The 17,456-nt window shown below is 47.3% G+C and overlaps 1 protein-coding gene across 2 annotated transcripts in view; it reads left to right on the top strand.

The window, feature by feature from the left end:
* The window catches only part of LOC125429434 (kyphoscoliosis peptidase-like), a 27,673-nt gene extending 10,231 nt beyond the window's left edge, over positions 1-17,442 (top strand). For both annotated transcript variants that reach the window (XM_048490553.1, XM_048490552.1), the window contains 8 exons: positions 1,292-1,349; positions 3,393-3,448; positions 5,487-5,569; positions 6,980-7,088; positions 8,038-8,155; positions 10,054-10,233; positions 14,680-14,870; positions 15,963-17,442. In XM_048490553.1, coding sequence (XP_048346510.1) covers positions 1,292-1,349; positions 3,393-3,448; positions 5,487-5,569; positions 6,980-7,088; positions 8,038-8,155; positions 10,054-10,233; positions 14,680-14,870; positions 15,963-16,867 — 1,700 coding nt within the window. In that variant the 3' untranslated portion in view covers positions 16,868-17,442. The remainder of the gene's footprint in view (positions 1-1,291; positions 1,350-3,392; positions 3,449-5,486; positions 5,570-6,979; positions 7,089-8,037; positions 8,156-10,053; positions 10,234-14,679; positions 14,871-15,962) is intronic.
* The last annotated feature ends 14 nt before the right edge of the window (positions 17,443-17,456 follow it).

Genomic DNA, 17,456 nt, shown 5'->3' with positions numbered 1-17,456 from the left:
ACAAGAATGGCAGCAACTGCTTTGAGGACGACACAGTTCACCTCATCTACAGTTCCAGCTAACAGAACTAACAAGCATGAAACTAAATCAACACACACTGATATGGGGATGTGGGGAGACTTTTCCATTGCAGTGTATACAATAAATACCCCACAGATTAACCATTGTACATTTTCCCCCAGAGATAGATTCACCGTGAATGTTTAACCTTTTCTAAGTGTGAATCTCCACTCTTTTGGGCTAACAGTGGCCTAAATAGTTTCCTACCTCTTTTTATAATTCTTTTTTTTCCTGCACTGTAAGTCAATCAATAGCCAGTACATATATAAAACTTTTAAAAATTCCTGCAGTAACAGTCCCTCACATTTTAACTGTTTTTCTCAATGTATTTTGATTTTTCTCAATGTAACTGTTTTCTCAATGTATTTTGATTTCTTATTTGAACCAACTGAAAACTTTTAATATGTAAATACTAAGAGGAAGAATGTTTTTCTTCCATTTTCTAGAATGTTTTTGTGGGAGATTAACATTAGCACTGAAAACCACCTTATGATATCCGGCATATATCCTGAGCTTTCCCATTTTTAAAAACTGGATAAATTCAATCCCTGGTGGGTTTAAAATATTTTTGATCACAAAGGATAGTGGAGAGATGGGTGGCGTGGGCATGTTAAGTGCCGTCAAGTTGCTTCTGAATTAACAATCTCCAAAACTTCCTATCTAACATGCTTAAAGCTTAGGTCTTGCAAACTGAAGGCCTGGCTTCCCTGACCGAGTCAATCCATCTCATGTTGGGCCTTCCTCTTTTCCTGCTGCCTGCAACTTTCCCTAGCATTATTGCCTTTTTTAGTCATTCTTGTCTTCTCCTAATGTGACCACAGTATGATAGCCTCAGTTTAGTCATTTTAACTTCCAGGGAAAATTCAGGCTAGATTTGATCCAGAATCCACTTGTTGGTCTTTTTATTGGGCCACGGAATCTGAAAAACTCTCCTCCAACACCACACTTCAGCAATACCAACCTAGATAGACTACGGTTCTGACAGTGGAAGGCAGCTTTGTCTAACTCAGGGGTCTGCAACCTGCAGCTCTTCAGATGTTCATGGACTACAATTCCCATCAGCCCCTGCCACCATGGCCATGGTGGCAGGGGCTGATGGGAATTGTAGTCCATGAACATCTGGAGAGCCACAGGTTGCAGACCCCTGGTCTAACTCCTGCCTATTGTCACATTACTGCCATCTTGTTTTCTCCTTTCTGCTGATCTCATGTCAACTATAACAATTTCACAGGATTTCAAGACGATAGGGACCAACAACCATCATTACCTCAGGGCCAAGATTTGCCTGGTAAATATCAATCCCTCTTTATGGCTTTCAATTCCAGAGAAGCAGCCATGATAGTCCTTTAGAGCAAAATAAAAAAGAATACTGTGGTATCATAGACAGTAGGGCAGTAGTGCCAAACATGTGGCCTGGGGGCTGGATCTGGCCCCTTGAGAGGGCTTATCAGGTCTGCAAACAGCTGAAGCACCCCCTCCGCCCCTCACGATCTGGCCTGGGGAGCTCGTAGGATCTTGCCTGTCCACCTGCTGCAGTGTAGTCTCAACAGTCCAGGCTGCTCCCATCCTGCCCCCAATCTGGCCTGAGAGCCATGCTCCCCCATGCCAATCTAAGCCAGCTGAGTCAGTAACACCCCACCCTCTTCTTCTAGTCTGAGCTGGAAAGCCTGTTGGGGGCTCACCAGCTGAGACAGCCACAGAGGTGCACTGTGGTGGTGGTGGGGGCATTACCCACAGGTGCCATTCACCTAAGTTCGTGGAGGGTGCATTTTGGCCAGGCTCTGCATAATTTTCTCCCCTGGCTAGCAGCCCTGCCCTTGCCATCCTACTCACTGGTGCTTTCAGCGCCCAGCAGCTGGTGCACCTTGGTGGCAGCACTGCTGCTGTGAGCAGGATGCAGCTGGAGGTGCTGAGTGACCCCTTCCTTAAGATGCTGCTACTGCCATTGCTTGCTCGACTGTTCTGGGAGGCCCAGGAGGCTCTAGCCGGCGGCTCCCATGGCCCCCGCTGGTCCTTCCACTGAGCAGAGGCACAGGAAGAGCCTGGCAGAGCACCCCCTCTCCAAGTGGCCAGGTGAGAGGGCCCTCCCTGTTTAGGTGGGTGGCAGTTCCCTCAGGGCCTAGCTACAGGAAATGGCACCCAGAGGGCACAATTTCAGTGCTTGCCTCAAGCTCCATTTTCTCTAGTTACACCCCTGGACACCCCGCCCCCCCAGACCTGGCCTGACCAAGTCACATTTATGTCATGTCAGATGCTCATAACAAATCAGTTCGACATCCCTGTAGTAGGAGATTCACTTTGGCACCCACTTTTGTAGCATGCCCCAAGCTGAGCCCTGAGTGAGATTTGTAAACCAATTACCGTATATACTCATGTATAAGTCAACCTGAATATAAGTCAAGGCACCTAATTTTACCACAAAAAACTGGGAAAACTTATTGACTCGAGTATAAGTCTAGGATGGGAAATGCAGCAGCTACTGATAAATTTCAAAAATAAAAATAGATACGGTCGGGCGCTATTTGGGGGTCTCTGCCACTGACCCCCCATCTCACCAATCCCAAAGCCTCTGCCGCTGACCTCTCCATTCTGCAGCTTGTCCAGCTCACCCAGGTCGACTGGCTGTCACCCGCCAAGAGCCAGGGGCCGACTGCCACCGAGAAGAAGGCAGAGGCAGAGAAAGCGGCTGAAAGGGGGAAGGCAGAGAAGAAGGCAGAGGAAAGTGAAACAGAGAAGGAGGCTGAGAAAGCGGCTGAAAGGGGGGAGGCGGAGAAGAAGGCAGGAGAGAGCGAAGACGGGAGAGGGGGAATGCCACACAAGAATTAAGTGGGACCCTCACTTGTGTATAAGTCGAGGGGGGCTTTTTCAGCACAAAAAAAGTGCTGAAAAAGTAGACTTATACGCGAGCATATAAGGTAGTTTATAAATCAATTGGCAACGTACTTAACAATCATTATGATACTCCCTCTATAAACTAGGCTGTTTTAGAATGAGTGTAGGGGCAAACAAGAAGTTGCCAGCTGTGTTGATTGAAAATCCAAAAACCCAGAATTCAATCCATAGGCTGGCAGTTGGATGCTATTTGTTAAAAATTTGTGTATTATGAGATACATGAACCTTATAAGCTGTTTTGAGTGTTATGGTGCAAGCATGTTACACATTTAATAAATAAAGAACTGTTTCCCTGCACGACTACTGGGAAATCTCAAGTTTCTCTCTGGATCTAGCTGATCCTGCAGAAAGGAAAGGGAAGTCAACATTGTTTCTCTGTCAATTTCCCTACGATTTTTCTCTTGGATGCCACAACCTTGTGCTCTCTTTTCTTTGCATCCCTTTCCAGATTATGAGGAAAAAAGACGATCCTTGCCAGATGAACAAGACTTGCATGGTAAGTAACACTGACTAACAGCCCAGCCACAAAGTGAGGCACTCCGTTGTTCCCCAAGGGGCTTTCTGGTGGTGCAGGGAGCTCAGGAAAGCCCCCAAACTCCCCTGCTGCCAGAAGGCCCCCTAGGCTTAAAGGACATACACCATTGAAAGGGCAGCGTTTGTCTGAGGTCGGGTGTGCCACACAACCAGCCCTGGGGTAATGTTGGCTCTGCTCTCGCGAACACCCTGGCCCACCCCCTCCCATGCTGGTGTGTGTCCCAGTAGGATGCCAGCGCAGCCCCACCTTGGCCCGAACTTTCGGACTTTGTTGCGGTGGGTCTGCAGGACGTGCGGCTGCTGGTGCGTCTGCCCCTCTGCTGGGGTAAATGGATATGGATATGCCAGCACGGCGGCACGCCACTTCTGGGAACCCTTTCAGCTCCCCCATTTTGGATTGGTCTGTTAGCGAACTTTGGCTCAGTCCCCACATGCAGAATAATGCACTTTCAAACTGCTTTCAGTGCTCTTTGAAGCTGTGCAGAATAGCAAAATCCATTTGCAAACAGTTGTGAAAGTGGTTTGAAAACGCATTATTTTGCGTGTGCGGAAGGGGCCTCTGACTCATAAAAGCATACACCCTGGGAACTCTGTTGGTCTTTTAGATACTACTGGACTCAAATTTTATTTTAACACTTACTTGCGCATCTAATGACCCAAATCTGCTTGAGAAACTGTGTTTCCGTATGTATGCTCCTTCTCATCTGGTAACATCTGCTGAGGATGAGACTTCCCTGGCATTGTACCTGTTTCACTTGTCAAAATGAACCTCCAGTTGATGTCTCCTGGGGTAGAATGGATAGTGCAGTGATGGCAAACCTTTTAGAGACTGAGTGCCAGGGGCAGAGTGAGGGGAATCTGCACCTGGGGCACACGTGCGCCCCGTGCCCCTTCCATGCCCCCACCCTGCCCTGGAATGCCCCCGGAATGCCCCAAAACACACCTGCCCTGCCCCCAAAACACCCTCACCATACCCCCGCAGGGGCACACGCCCAGTAGTCACACACCCCTTGCCCCCTTGGCGCTATGCCACTGCCAAGTGCCCAAACTGGGGCAGCAGCTCGCGTGCCCACAAAGAGGGCTCTGGGTGCCACCTCTGGCACCCGAGCCATAGGTTTGCCACTACTGGGATAGTGTGACCCACTGGCAATACTGAAGGTGCAAACCAGTTGGGAGTTACTCCAGTCTAAGCCCATTGATTTCAATGAACTAAACTCAAATAACTCACTATAAACTGTTTGAATTGTTTAAATTGTATGTAACTGCTGCTGGAGTTTTAATATGTTTAAGTTATGTCGTTTGAGTTGCTGTTGACAACAGCCATGTTGTGAGCCGCCTTGAGCCCTCCGGGGAAGAGGCGGCCTAGAAATCTAAAATATAAATAAATAAATAAAAATATAAGATTGCACTGCAGGTTGTCTATTTTGCACGGTCCAGGAAATAAAAGATGCTACTACTTCCCCTGAATTCCCAGCATTAATTTTTAAAAACGAAATATTTAGCCCTGTTCGTTGCAAAGATATAATGGAGGCACTTTATATCTCCAGAATGAAAAGGGCTTTTTAAAATTGAATGGAAGCTGGGAGTTCAGAAACTGTGGATACAGATCAGTGTATAGTTGTTGCACCATAATAGTCTAGCAATTATTAATTTTTTAAAACTTGAGGAAGACATCCAGCGGCATGGTGGGTGCAGTAGCAGCCTACAGGAACTGAATTAAGGAAAATTGTGCCACAATGGGCAAGACCTTACAAAATGTACCCTTTCCACAAGTTGTTGAAAGGTGTTCAGTCTTTCAGAAAACAACTGTTTCAGCACAGGTTTGGGAAATATCACAAAGCTGTGAAAAGCCAAAAAGTTGTCAATTAAGGGACGACATCCCATTGATGCTCCAAATAAAACTTGCTCCAGTTTTGATGCTAAACGAGCAAAACCACCTGGAAGCAACCAGGCACTGGTTTAGCTTTGTTTTCAGAGTTACATTCCATGGTTTCTTCTAGCTTATCCATGGGATAGATCCAATCTGAAATCGATGCCAATAGACTTGCAGCAGTTTAAGAACTTGGATGCCTATGCAGCAAAGGTAAGCTTTAATTTACTGTCATGTTGTACGGCTGTCATTGGGATACTGATACAGTGGAACCTCAGTTATTGTTGCTGTTGGTTTTCGTCGTTTTTGGTTTTCATCGATCCGTTCCCTGAAAACGTTGTCTCGTTTTAGTTGTTTGCTTCGGTTTTCATCGGTTTTTGTTGGTGCACGTGTAACCTCTTTCTGTGGGTTCTGTGGGGCAGAACTTGGAATGAGTTTGCAACAACAAATTTTAAAAACAAAATGGTTTACTTTCTTAACATATAACATCAACATTTAACATCACATTTCAAGGTCCTGTTCAGGTTGCATTTTCAAGTCTTTATATTTACAGTCTCCTGATACTGCCAAGTCCAATTCTTCTTTGCAAGTGGGTTGGCTCCTGAAGACTCCAAGGACTTGATGAACAGGCTTCAACATGATGAAGGTTTCCAGGAGAACTCTCACCCATTACAACCACAAAAAGAAAACCCATAACGAGGTGTTAAGGGCTTATACCAATCAAGGTCCAAGTCTGGTAGCCTTGTCTCCTCCAAAGAGCTCTGCAGCCTTCTGCTGCTTTGAGTCTCCACCCCTTACTGGGTCAACCCATTCTGAGCATGGGGGTTACACGCGTGCGCTATTTTCGCAACAAAACCCGGTGTCCCATGCATTTGCATTGCTTTCCAGTGGAAGCCTCAGTTTTCGTCGGTTTCAGTTTTCGCCGAGGTTTCCCAGATGGATTACCCACGAAAACTAAGGTTCCACTGTACGTTCCACGTAGCTTTTTTAAAAAATGATACGTCTTGAAGGTATGTTACTGACAACATCAATCTTAATCTGTCTATAAGAAAGAGACACCACGGAACTGTCACAAATCAAGAGCTCCTGGTCCTGATGGCACAAAACTAATAACAGCATTCTTTATTACACACTAAGCTTTTCTGGGATAACAGCATGGTGCAGTGGTTAACAGCAAGGGGCTCTAATCTGGTGAACCAGGTTTTGTTTCCCCACTCCTCCACATGCAGCCTACTGGGTGACCGTGGACTAGTCACGGTTCTCTCAGAACTCCCCCAGGCTCATCTACCTCACAAGGTGTCTGTTTGTGGGGACGGGAAGTTTGTAAATGACTTTGAAACACAGTTGAGAAAAGTGGGGTATAAATCCTAACTCTTCTTCTTCATCATCATCACTTTACTTGATGTTCTGATTACTCATTTTGAACTAAAATCAGGTCAAGGGACGCTTCTGTTCACAGATCCCCTGCTGTCAGGTTTATTTAGCTGCAGGAGAAGGTAAACCTGGCAAATTTGGACTGGTGATACCTAATAAAAGAGGATAAGAACAAGGAGGACGGTGGCAGAAGACAGAGGTGCAAAGCCTGCCTTCATATATTCTCCATATTTTCTCCTTACAAATCAGGTGAATACCAGGAGCAACGTGGAAGACCTAGTGAGTGTCTTGCTGCAAGAAGCTCACAGTGACCTGGAGAAAGTCCGAGCCATTTGGATATGGATTTCTCATCATATAGGTAGCTATGGGGATGGCTCTTACTCCTATCCTACCAAGCTTCTGAGGAAAGTTTGAACACTTCCAGGAAGAAGATTGGATCCATGCCATTGATTCCATCTTTATGATAGTCTTCATGAAGGCATTCAACAGCAGAGGCGGAGCTTCCATGGGGACATATGAGGTCATATGCCCCAGGCAGGCCACTTGTTTGGTTACGTGGGGGTGGAAAATTGCCCCCACACCTCCTCCTTCCCCCTTCGGCCCTGCCTGGCCCCGCCAGGCTGCTCCTTTAGCTGGCGGAGCCTCCATCAGTTGAAGGAGCAGCTTAGCTGAGCTGCCGCAGGGTGCCCCTCAGCCCAGCCCGGCCCTCCAAGCCCAGCCCCACCAGGCTGCCCGGGACCACTGAACGCTGCAGGAGACTGTTGCAGCCACTTATTGCTTATTTTGTCCAGGATGATATTTTCCAATTGTGGTGCCCAATATTTCTCTACCAAATATCAAGCCAACAGAAGAGAGTTTTAAGTAGCTTTGTTTGCAATTTAAGGGGAGACACCCTGCCTGGTAGACTCCATCGAAACAGTATATCCACAGCATGTTTATTCCCTTCTCCCAAATTCGCCACACCCTCTCCGTTCTCCCATTGGCTAAGGATACTTGGCGTCACAGTTTTCCAATCCGCCTATTTACATGTTGCTCCCTAATATATTGCATCTCCCATATTCTTCCTGTATGTTCATTATAACACAGTTTGTTGTCAGAGCAGGAGGAGAAGTTAATATGCATTAGCTCATTAAGCATGCTCAATGCATACAATCTGATGCAAGTCTTGCCCTTTAGCCTAGTATTCAGTTCAACTGATCTCAGTCAGTCTTATCTTGTCCAGCCACAGGCATCCTCCCTCATGACTCATTCCCTTATTCCTCGAAAACGCATTTCTTGTTTAACGTTTCTTGTTTTTATTTTCCCAGAATATGATGTGGAAGCTTATCATGATGAATCCAAGATATTTTGTAAGCCAGCAGAAGTTCTTCAGTCAGGAAAGAGCGTCTGTGCTGGCTATTCCAACCTCTTTGAAAAAATGTGCAGGTAACTTGCAGTGTTCCTCATTGAGCAAACCTAGACATACCTATACTCTGTCTCAGGGAAAGATCTCAGATGTGTGAATTAATCTGCTGCATCTTTCTGAACCTCCCCTGTGTTGAAATGCTCTGCAGGGTCCTAATGCCTGCTGAGTTCTGTCCCCCGCTTCAGATTCTCTTTTAGTGTTAAATAAGGTTGTTTAAGTGCTGCCTTTGTCAAAACCAAGACCATTATTTTGTGCAGTATCACACACAGCAAACTTTGATTTTAAAAAAGCATTTATATTGCTGTAGATGGCTATTAGCAGGACTTGCCAGTCTGTCAAGCCAGTCTGGCTACTGAACGGGGAAGAAAATGATGGGCACAACTTTACAGACAGGCAAGTCTTGCTTATAGCCATCTGGTGCAATTTAAATTATTATTATTATTATTTATTCGATTTGATAAACTGCCCTACCCCCGAAGGGCTCATGCGCTTTTATCAATGCTCATGCGCTTTTATCAAAGTTCACTGTTTGATCCTGTATGAAATAATGGTTTTGACAAAGGCAGCGCTAAAATAAGCTTCTCTAACACTAGAGAGAATCTGCGCTATTTTTGATTGCAGCATCACGACACTCTGCCTTTTGCCGCAGCACGCACAGCCGCACATCGCTCTTTCCCTGAGACAAAGTATAGGTCAAATCTATTATTGTTGTGCCAGTTTGGGGTCATTCATAGTTCTGGGACACGTTCAGATGTAATTGTGATTCACTGGTAGCCAATATGGAGAAAGCTGGGAATGCTTCCTGCTTAACCAAAGAAATCAGAAGGCTGTGCTTAAAGGCCTAACTACCCATCACATTTTCCCCGGGAATGTCCCTTGATTTCATGAAAGTATGTTTGGATGTTCTGTGCTTCCCCAGTGGACATGGGCTCAATTCAGGCTATCCTCCTGCACGGGTTTGTTGGGGTGGTGGTGGTGGTGGTGGTACTAATAACCCCACTGGGGACTGCATGTGTACTTTTTGGCTTAACATTTTTACCTACTTTAGCTATATCTTTAGGTGTTATATATCATCTAAAAATATGTGCATGTTTACTGATGAGCTACATGTTACACTTCCACAATAGGGCAAATATCACCACTCTGGAGGCCATTTTAAGGTGGGAAAACAGTCTGGGGCAGGAATGCCTAAGTCCTCTCTCCATGTGTGTCTCTGTGTGTGTATGTATGCATCATGCAGTCCTAATCTGCCTGAGAAACATGGAAGTGCAGAACATACCTCTTCACACAACTCGGGGACATTGTCAGAGAAAATGTGACATGTAGTGAGGCCCACTCAGTGACCTAAATCTTACGGCACCCCCCGCCCTCCCCCCCACAGTCTATGGTCATTCATTATTGCATAATGCATATTAGGCAGATTTGCAAATATTTTTGCATCTTGCAACATTTATTGTGACTGTTAGAGTCACGGAGATAAGCCGAGAAGAATGCCCAGTGCTGATACCTGCCTCTAACCAATGGAAAGGCTGCTCCCCCCCCCCCCCGTTCTTCTTCTTTCACCATGAATAGCTTGCGTGTATTTCAGTCCCTTCTTTGGAACTGGTTTCCCCCCAAAGCTGCCTAATGCTCCCCTCTGCATCAATTTCTGTTCTCACATGGTGTAATCTTGAAATATACACATCCCTCTCTAGAGACAAATAAAGGAGATGGTCCTCTTGACTACAGTGGTGTAGTCAAGGAAGGGCCCATGGCTTAGCAATAGAGAAGCTACTTGGCAGATGGAAGGTCTCAGGCTTAATTTCTGACGTCTCCAGTGAAATGTATTGGATAGGAAGTGATGGGATGGACGATCTGACTGAGTATAAGGCAGCTTTGTGTGTTCATATGTTTCAGAATACTATTTCCCCCCCCTCAGTATTGCAGGGATCCAATGCAAGAACCTGTCCGGCCACGCCAAAGGGCGTGGATATAAACCTGGAAAAGTCTTTCGCGGGGATAGTAATCATGCCTGGAATGCTGTTTTCCTCCATGGACGGTGGCACCTTTTGGACAGCACGTGGGGAAGTGGGTATACGATGGACAAATTCATTTTCAGGTAAGGCCAACTACATTGCGAAAAACCTGCAAATGCAGTCAGTGACGGCCTGGCAACTGATTTGACTTTAACGTCTCTTAATGGGAGCAGCAGTGGTGTAGTGGCTAAGAGCAGGTGCACTCTGACCTGGAGGAACCAGGTTTGATTCCCCACTCTGCCACTTAAGCTGTGACGGCTTATCTGGGGAATTCAGATTAGCTTGTGCACTCCCACACATGTCAGCTAGGTGACCTTGGGCTAGTCACGGTTCTTCGGAGCTCTCTCAGCCCCACCCACTTCACAGGGTGTTTGTTGGGGGAGGGAGGGAAAAGAGATTGTCAGCCCCTTTGAGGCTCTTTACAAGAGAGGAAGGGGGGATATAAATCCAACTCTTCTTCTACTCTTCTTCTTTTTCCTAATGAAACTGCCTCCGGATGCTTTGTAGCTTAGTCCACAACAGTAAAAATGTATTGGTTTTCCCTCCTAGTTGCTTGGGAAATCCGACCAACAATAGCTATGTCGATTTTTGAAAACCATTCTGTCACAACAAGTTTAGGTTGTAATAGTCCCTTGATTTTATCTTGTTCCTTTCCAACTAAACTAGCAAACATTACAGAACTGGCATAGTCCAAATTGTCATTTTAAGAACATTTTTATATTGTGATTGTGACCAGGAAGATGGCAAGGCAGCAGGACTTCGTCCTCTTCAGGCACCCACAACCCTGCCATGTCGTCATTGATATGGGCAGGGTTGAGGGCGCCTGGCTGCCGCCCCCCCCGCCGCCCCAGTTGGCAGTCGGCAATCCCTTCTGCCCTCCCCTCTGGCGAGACCAGAAGCGACTGCTGTCCCCCGACCTCTGAGACCTGCTTTTATAAGTACTGAGGCTGGGGGCAGGACTTGGGGGCAGGATCATGCCCCCTGAGCCCCGCCCCCGGACTCAGTGCTTATAAAAGCAGCTCTCGGAGGCTGAGGTACAGCAGTCGTTTCTGGACTTCCCGGAGGGGAGGGCAAAAGGGACTGCCGGCTGCCGGCCCAGCTGAGAGCAGGGGGGCGGCAGTGGGGGGGCAGAGTCCCACCCCACCCACAGGCACGGTGGGCACCCAGAGTCCATTTGTCTCCAGGCGCCAATTTGCCCAGGTATGCCTCTAGTTGTCGTAAACTGGATTCCTTCTTACCACGTTTAGTCTGCCATATGCATTTAATTTACTTTTTTCTAGATTCTCTACACTCTTACAGCCACTCTGGTTTGTTACTGATGAACATAGGTTTAAAGAAACTGCATAGCTTGTCATAATATACTAATGGATCAGAGCCAATTTGCAATAGGACTTCAAATCATTTGTCACAGCTTGAGATATTATGTAATGTTCTTGCTCTGACCACTTAAGTTTCCTGTGATCTAGAAATGTGCTATCCTGGGTTTTGGAGTGGGAAAGATGGCACTGTTGTATTTAAGCATGAGCCTCAGATGGCAATGATCACTGATCTAAATTGCATACTGTGAAGAGCCAGGAGCTGGCACCCAGACGTATATGGTGGGAAAATGGCGCCCGGAGACAGCCGTTCTCTGGGCAACCCCACCCCCCTGCTACACCAGGGGGCAGGGCTCAGGGAGTGCCCCCCCAAGCCCCGAACCCTAGGCCTCGCCCCCTGGCTCCCGGCCAGCAGTCCTTTCCGCCCTCCCCTCTGGGTAGAGCAGAAGCAACTGAAAGGCTCCGTCTTTGGCTCTTTTGCTTTTATAAGCATGGGGGTGAAGCCCCGCCCTGAAGCCCCTCCCCCATGCTTATAAAAGCAAAGGAGCTGAGGATGGAGCCTTTCAGTTGCTTGGGACTGCTGGCTGCTGGCTGGGAGCCGGGAGCCGGGAGCCAGGAGGGGGCGAGAATTGGGGGGGAGCGGTGTCCTTGGGCTTCCTTGGCCTTCGATGACAACATGGGCAGGGCCAAGGACGCCCAAAGACAATGAGGCAGCAGGAAGGCATCATCTTCCTGGTCACATGGGGTGGGGGATTTTGCGCCCCCCAAGTGAACAGATTAGTGGCGCCTGGGGACAGATGGTACCACCTGTCCCTAGGCAGATACGCCACTGCTGACACCCTGTCCCTGTGTCCCGCTGGCCCAGCCACAAAGATTGTTGGATTCAACTTCAGCCAGCTATGCCTCATCCATCCAACCACAACCCCCAAGCAACTGGCCAAATTATCCAGGGCAATACTTGGCTGGTTGCTTTTCAACAGATACACTTGGTGTCATCAGCCTACTGGTGACAACTCAGCCTGAAATTGCAGATCAACTGGGGCAGAGGGCACCTATAGATGTTAAAAAGCATCGGGGAAAGGATTGTTCCTTGGGGTATTCCACACACTAAAAAATGGCATGATATGGTGCTCTCCCTAATGCTACCCTCTGCCCTGACCCCAGAGAACGGAGACTAGCCATTCCCCTTATACTGGTGTCAGCAAGGCAGTGGGTCAAAAGATTGTAATCAACCAGGTCAAATGCTGCTGTTAGAGCAAGAAGAACTAGCAACACTGACCTGCCGTGATCCAGGGATCACCTGTGACAACAACAAAAGCTGTTCCATCCCTTGGCCAGGCAGGAAGCCAGATTGTAATTGGTCCAAGACTGATTAATCGTTCAGGAACATGGGAGCTGCTCAGCCACCATTCTCTCAATTACCTTATCCAGAAATGGGCAGTGCAAAATTGGGAGGTGATTGGCTAGATCCAAAGGCTCTAGTGATGGTTTCTTCAAGAGCGGATGTACCTCCGCCTCTTTCAGCTTCACCAGAAAGACCTCTGAACTCAGGGACAGATTTACATTGTCTCTCAGGGGACCCCACATGCTGTCACTGCTGACCTTATCTAACCAAGGGACAGGTGACAGGCCTTACAGCTGCCAGGGTTCTGTCAACATTAGCTTGGGAAAGGTAGTGGGACCAGAAGAAGGCCAATGAACTCCCAGTTCCTTCACTGTATCAAAATTGTCCAGGAGGTTGCAAGAAAGTGACAAGATTTTATCTGCAGAAAGCCTTGCAAATGCCTCACAGCTGATAGCTGAATTCCTATTACTTGGGGACACCTCAGTGAATGCTGTTCAAGACCTAATTGACCTAAACAATTGAGCCAGGTGTGAGGTTGCAGACACAATGGAGGTCACATAGAAAGCTTTCCTCGTGGCCTTCACTGCCAGCTTTCATAAGTGTCCTGTAAGATATTCTTGGACCTTTGTTGTGAGTTTCCCACCAAACTCACATACAGGCGGACCTTCAGGGCATAACGATCAAACTGTTAAAAAATTAAAAAATAGCCATCTCATAGCAGCTTGTTACAATGTCCATACAATGTCTGCCGCCTCTTGGATTTATATTTTTATTCACTTTAAATGATTTCACTATTTGCCACACTTTATCAAGCCATTCTTTCGTTTTTGAGGTCTCTACTCCCAGGACTGATAGCTGGCAAGGAAACACACATCACTTATTGATTACAGATTCACCAATAGCCCCAAAGTGAAGTATTGCAAAGAACTGGAACAAGAATATGTTTTTTGACAATTAAAAATTCACACTCATCCAGGGGAAGTTTTGTCTGCTTATCCCCACAACTCGTTTCCTACACATTGTGATATGCTGCAATATTTCAGCGTAGCGTAGTGGCCTGAGAGTTGCACTGGGGTCTGGAAGACCCATATTCAAATCCCCATTTGAACTGTGGAGATGATTGGGTTGCCTTGGGCCAATCACACTCCCTCAGGATAGACTGTGGGGGCAAAATGGAGGAAGGCAGACATGTGAACCCCTCCCTGAGATCCTTGGATGAATACTGAATAAAGATGGTATAGATCCATGGTGGCGAACCTATGGCACTCCAGATGTTCATGGACTACAATTCCCATCAGCCCCTGCCAATTGGCCATGCTGGCAGGGGCTGATGGGAATTGTAGTTCATGAACATCTGGAGTGCCATAGGTTCGCGTCCACTGGTATAGATTTTTGCTCTGGTTGAAATGGCTTCTCCCTGCATTGATGAGGGGAACAGTAGTGGCGTAGTGGTTAAGAGCAGGTGCATTCTAATCTGGAGGAACCAGGTTTGATTCCCTGCTCTGCCACCTGAGCTGTGGAGGCTTTAACTGGGGAATTCAGATTAGCCTGTGCACTCCCACACACGCCAGCTGGGTGACCTTGGGCTAGTCACAGTTCTTCTGAGCTCTCTCAGCCCCACCTACCTCACAGGGTGTTTGTTGTGAGGGGGGAAGGGAAAAGAGTTTGTAAGCTCCTTTGAGCCTCCTTACAGGAGAGAAAGGGGGGATATAAATCCAACTCTTCTTCTTCTTCTCCCCTCCTCCTCCTCCTCCTTCTTCTTCTCCTCCTCCTCCTCCTTCTTCTTCTCCTTCTCCTTCTCCGTCTTCTCCTTCTCCTTCTCCTTCTTCTCCGTCTTCTTCTTCTTCTCCTTCTTCTTCTTGTTTCAGATACAATGAGTTCTATTTCCTGACCCATCCTGCTCTCTTTATTGCCGAGCACTTCCCAGAAGACTACAAGTGGCAGCTTCTGAAACCAACGTTGACTCTGCCGCAGTTTGAACGCCATATACAGTACAGATCTTGTTTTTTTGCAAGGGGGCTAGTGGCGGCAACCCCAGCAACAGCAGTCATTCAAACAGGTACAGACAGCAGAAAGCATTTTGTCACCCCTTCTTTCTTTGTATGAATACAACTGCATTGATTTTGGGACCATTTTCACAGTTCAAAGGACAGTGTGGAGGATTGCTGGTGTCACCCTTCCCCACAACTGGGGGGGCGGGCGGAGAACTGTTGCCAACATCTGAGCCTCAAAGGTGGGGTTGGGCCCTTAAGGACTTGCCTGGCACTTTGTATTGGAAGGAGAAGAATAGCTGGCATCTTAGCCTGTAAACCAGGGGTCTTCAAACTATGGCCCTCCAGATGTTCAGAGACTACAATTCCCATGAGCCCTATCACTTGGCCATGCTGGCAGGGGTGGTGGGAATTGTAGTCCATGAACATCTGGAGGGCCATAGTTTGAAGACCCCTGCTGTAAACTCTTGCCCAACGCTCAGCTAGATGGTGGCAAGTGGGACCTAAAGCTAAAATGGTCCTTGACAGCAGCAAGGGGAGAGAAGGGGGGGTAGGTCCACCAGCATCAGGGTGGACACTCACTGTCTGTAACCCTGGTTGGGCCAGGTCCCAGGGTGGTAGTTTAAGATGGAGGTCTCCAGGAAGCTTCAGGGAAGATCACCGCAATGGAACATGGAAAAGCAAAAAGCCCAGCCCTTGCTAATAATTAAAACCAAGGTCCTTGCTTGAGTTAAAAGCACAAAGGGAGGCAGCTGATGAGGACATGGTGGACCTTAGCTCCTGCTATTGGAAGGAGCAGGGGCAGAAGGAGAAGAGGAGGATCGGTATGTTTGCCAGCTAGGGTGGCCTCTTGCCTGCTGGAGATGGGGGAACTGTGCCTCTCCCCACCTCCAACGCCCTTTTGTCTGCACTCTCTCCTGTTGGGCAGCTTCATACTTCCTCCATTGTATTGTCTTCCTTCATGTTAATCCAGTAGGGTTTTCAGTATAAAAGGATGTCCAGAGACTACTCACTAGACATCTTTGTCTGAAATGACGTATGCGCATGCAAGTCGAGGGCATCAGAACTGTCCAGGTCTACCCCTATGACTTAATATCCCTCGTGCCATCCACAAAGTCTCTTAATGGGATTTTTTTTCCAATTGTTTTTGTTGTCCACAGAAAATGGCAAAGCAACTATTGTCATTGAGAGTTGTCGTCCAACACTGTTCATGTCTGCGTTAAACAAGTTAAATGAGAATTGTTTAATTATGCTGCAGAGGAATGGGATGAAGCTAGAAGTGTATCCCCAACAGACAGGGACTCACTGTTTGCAGATCTTTGCTAAACACTTCCAAGATATGAAAGGGAGCTACAATTTTGCGTTAGAATGCTCGTTGGAGTGCAGCTCTGTGGACAAGAGCATCTCTTTGCCCAAAGATCTCATCTATCCAGTGGGACCCAATTGGTTCACGGAACAAGTGGGGATCCTGAAGGCCTCGCCTCCTGGTCCAGTTATCCACACGGATGATGGGCGCTGTGCCATCACTTTCACTCAGAGTGAAGACCTGGATTTCTTTGCCACACTCATGTCCAATAACAGCAGGATACCCGAGGACATAAGGAGGCGTCACATCTGGAAAACCCGTCAAGGAAACCAGGCCGCATTAAAGATTCACCTTCCCCATGCAGGACACTTTGCACTTTCCATCTGGGCCAAGAAGACATCTGATCCGGGTGGCTGCCAGTGTGCCCTCAGCTATCTTCTCTCCTGCCCGAATAAGAGTGTGGCGTGGCCGGTTTTCCCACAGACATTTACGAACTGGGAGGATGATTATGAGTTAGTGGCACCTCTGGCAGGTGTCCTGCCAGCCAACAGCCAGGTGCAGTTTAAACTCAAGCTGCCAGGCATATGCCAAGCATATGTTAAATGTGGTGAAAAGCCTCTCCCCCTGACTCTGAGTGAAACTGGTTTCTGGGAGGGAGCCTGTAACACCTCAAGTGGGGAAACGGTGTCTGTCCAGATATCCAAAGAGGGTGAGAATGTACGCCGGTATATATTGGAGTATAAAGTGAAGACTCGTTAGCATAAATCAAAGATAAGCCATTAGGTGGGCAGACACTTTAATCAAGATGTTTAACCTGTGCTTTAACAACCCCCAGCCTAGTCCTTAGATGCTCTGTCAATAAACCATATTCACAATTTCAGTCTCATTATGGATACAGTCTAGCTCCCACCACTCAATCGCATAATGATTCGCAAATTCCATGTTGCCACTGTTGTAACAGACTTCCCGCTGTGATACGCCTCTGAAGATGCCAGCCACGGATGCAGGCGAAACATTAGGAACAAGATCCACCAGACCACGGCCACACAGCCCGGAAAACCCACCACAACCAGATGAATCCATCTGTGAATCCATCTTCAACAACGCATTTTAGGTGGCCCATCATCTTTCTCTGACAAATTATTATATTGAATACATTCTACTATTGAGGCTGTTTTTATCACAGACCCCATTGGCATAATTCTCTGAAGTCTTAAGCACAGTTACACCCTTCCAAACCGGTTGACTTCAGTGGACTGAGAAGAATGCAACTCTTGTTTAGGATTGCACAGTAAATTAGGAGGAATTTCATGTTACTCCTCAATAAACATGTCTCCGATGGGGCTGT

This window comes from Sphaerodactylus townsendi, linkage group LG03, assembly GCF_021028975.2.
Source record: "Sphaerodactylus townsendi isolate TG3544 linkage group LG03, MPM_Stown_v2.3, whole genome shotgun sequence".
NCBI lineage: Eukaryota > Metazoa > Chordata > Lepidosauria > Squamata > Sphaerodactylidae > Sphaerodactylus > Sphaerodactylus townsendi.
The sequence above is the reverse complement of the archived record's forward strand: the minus strand, read 5'-3'. Positions and strand labels throughout refer to the sequence as shown.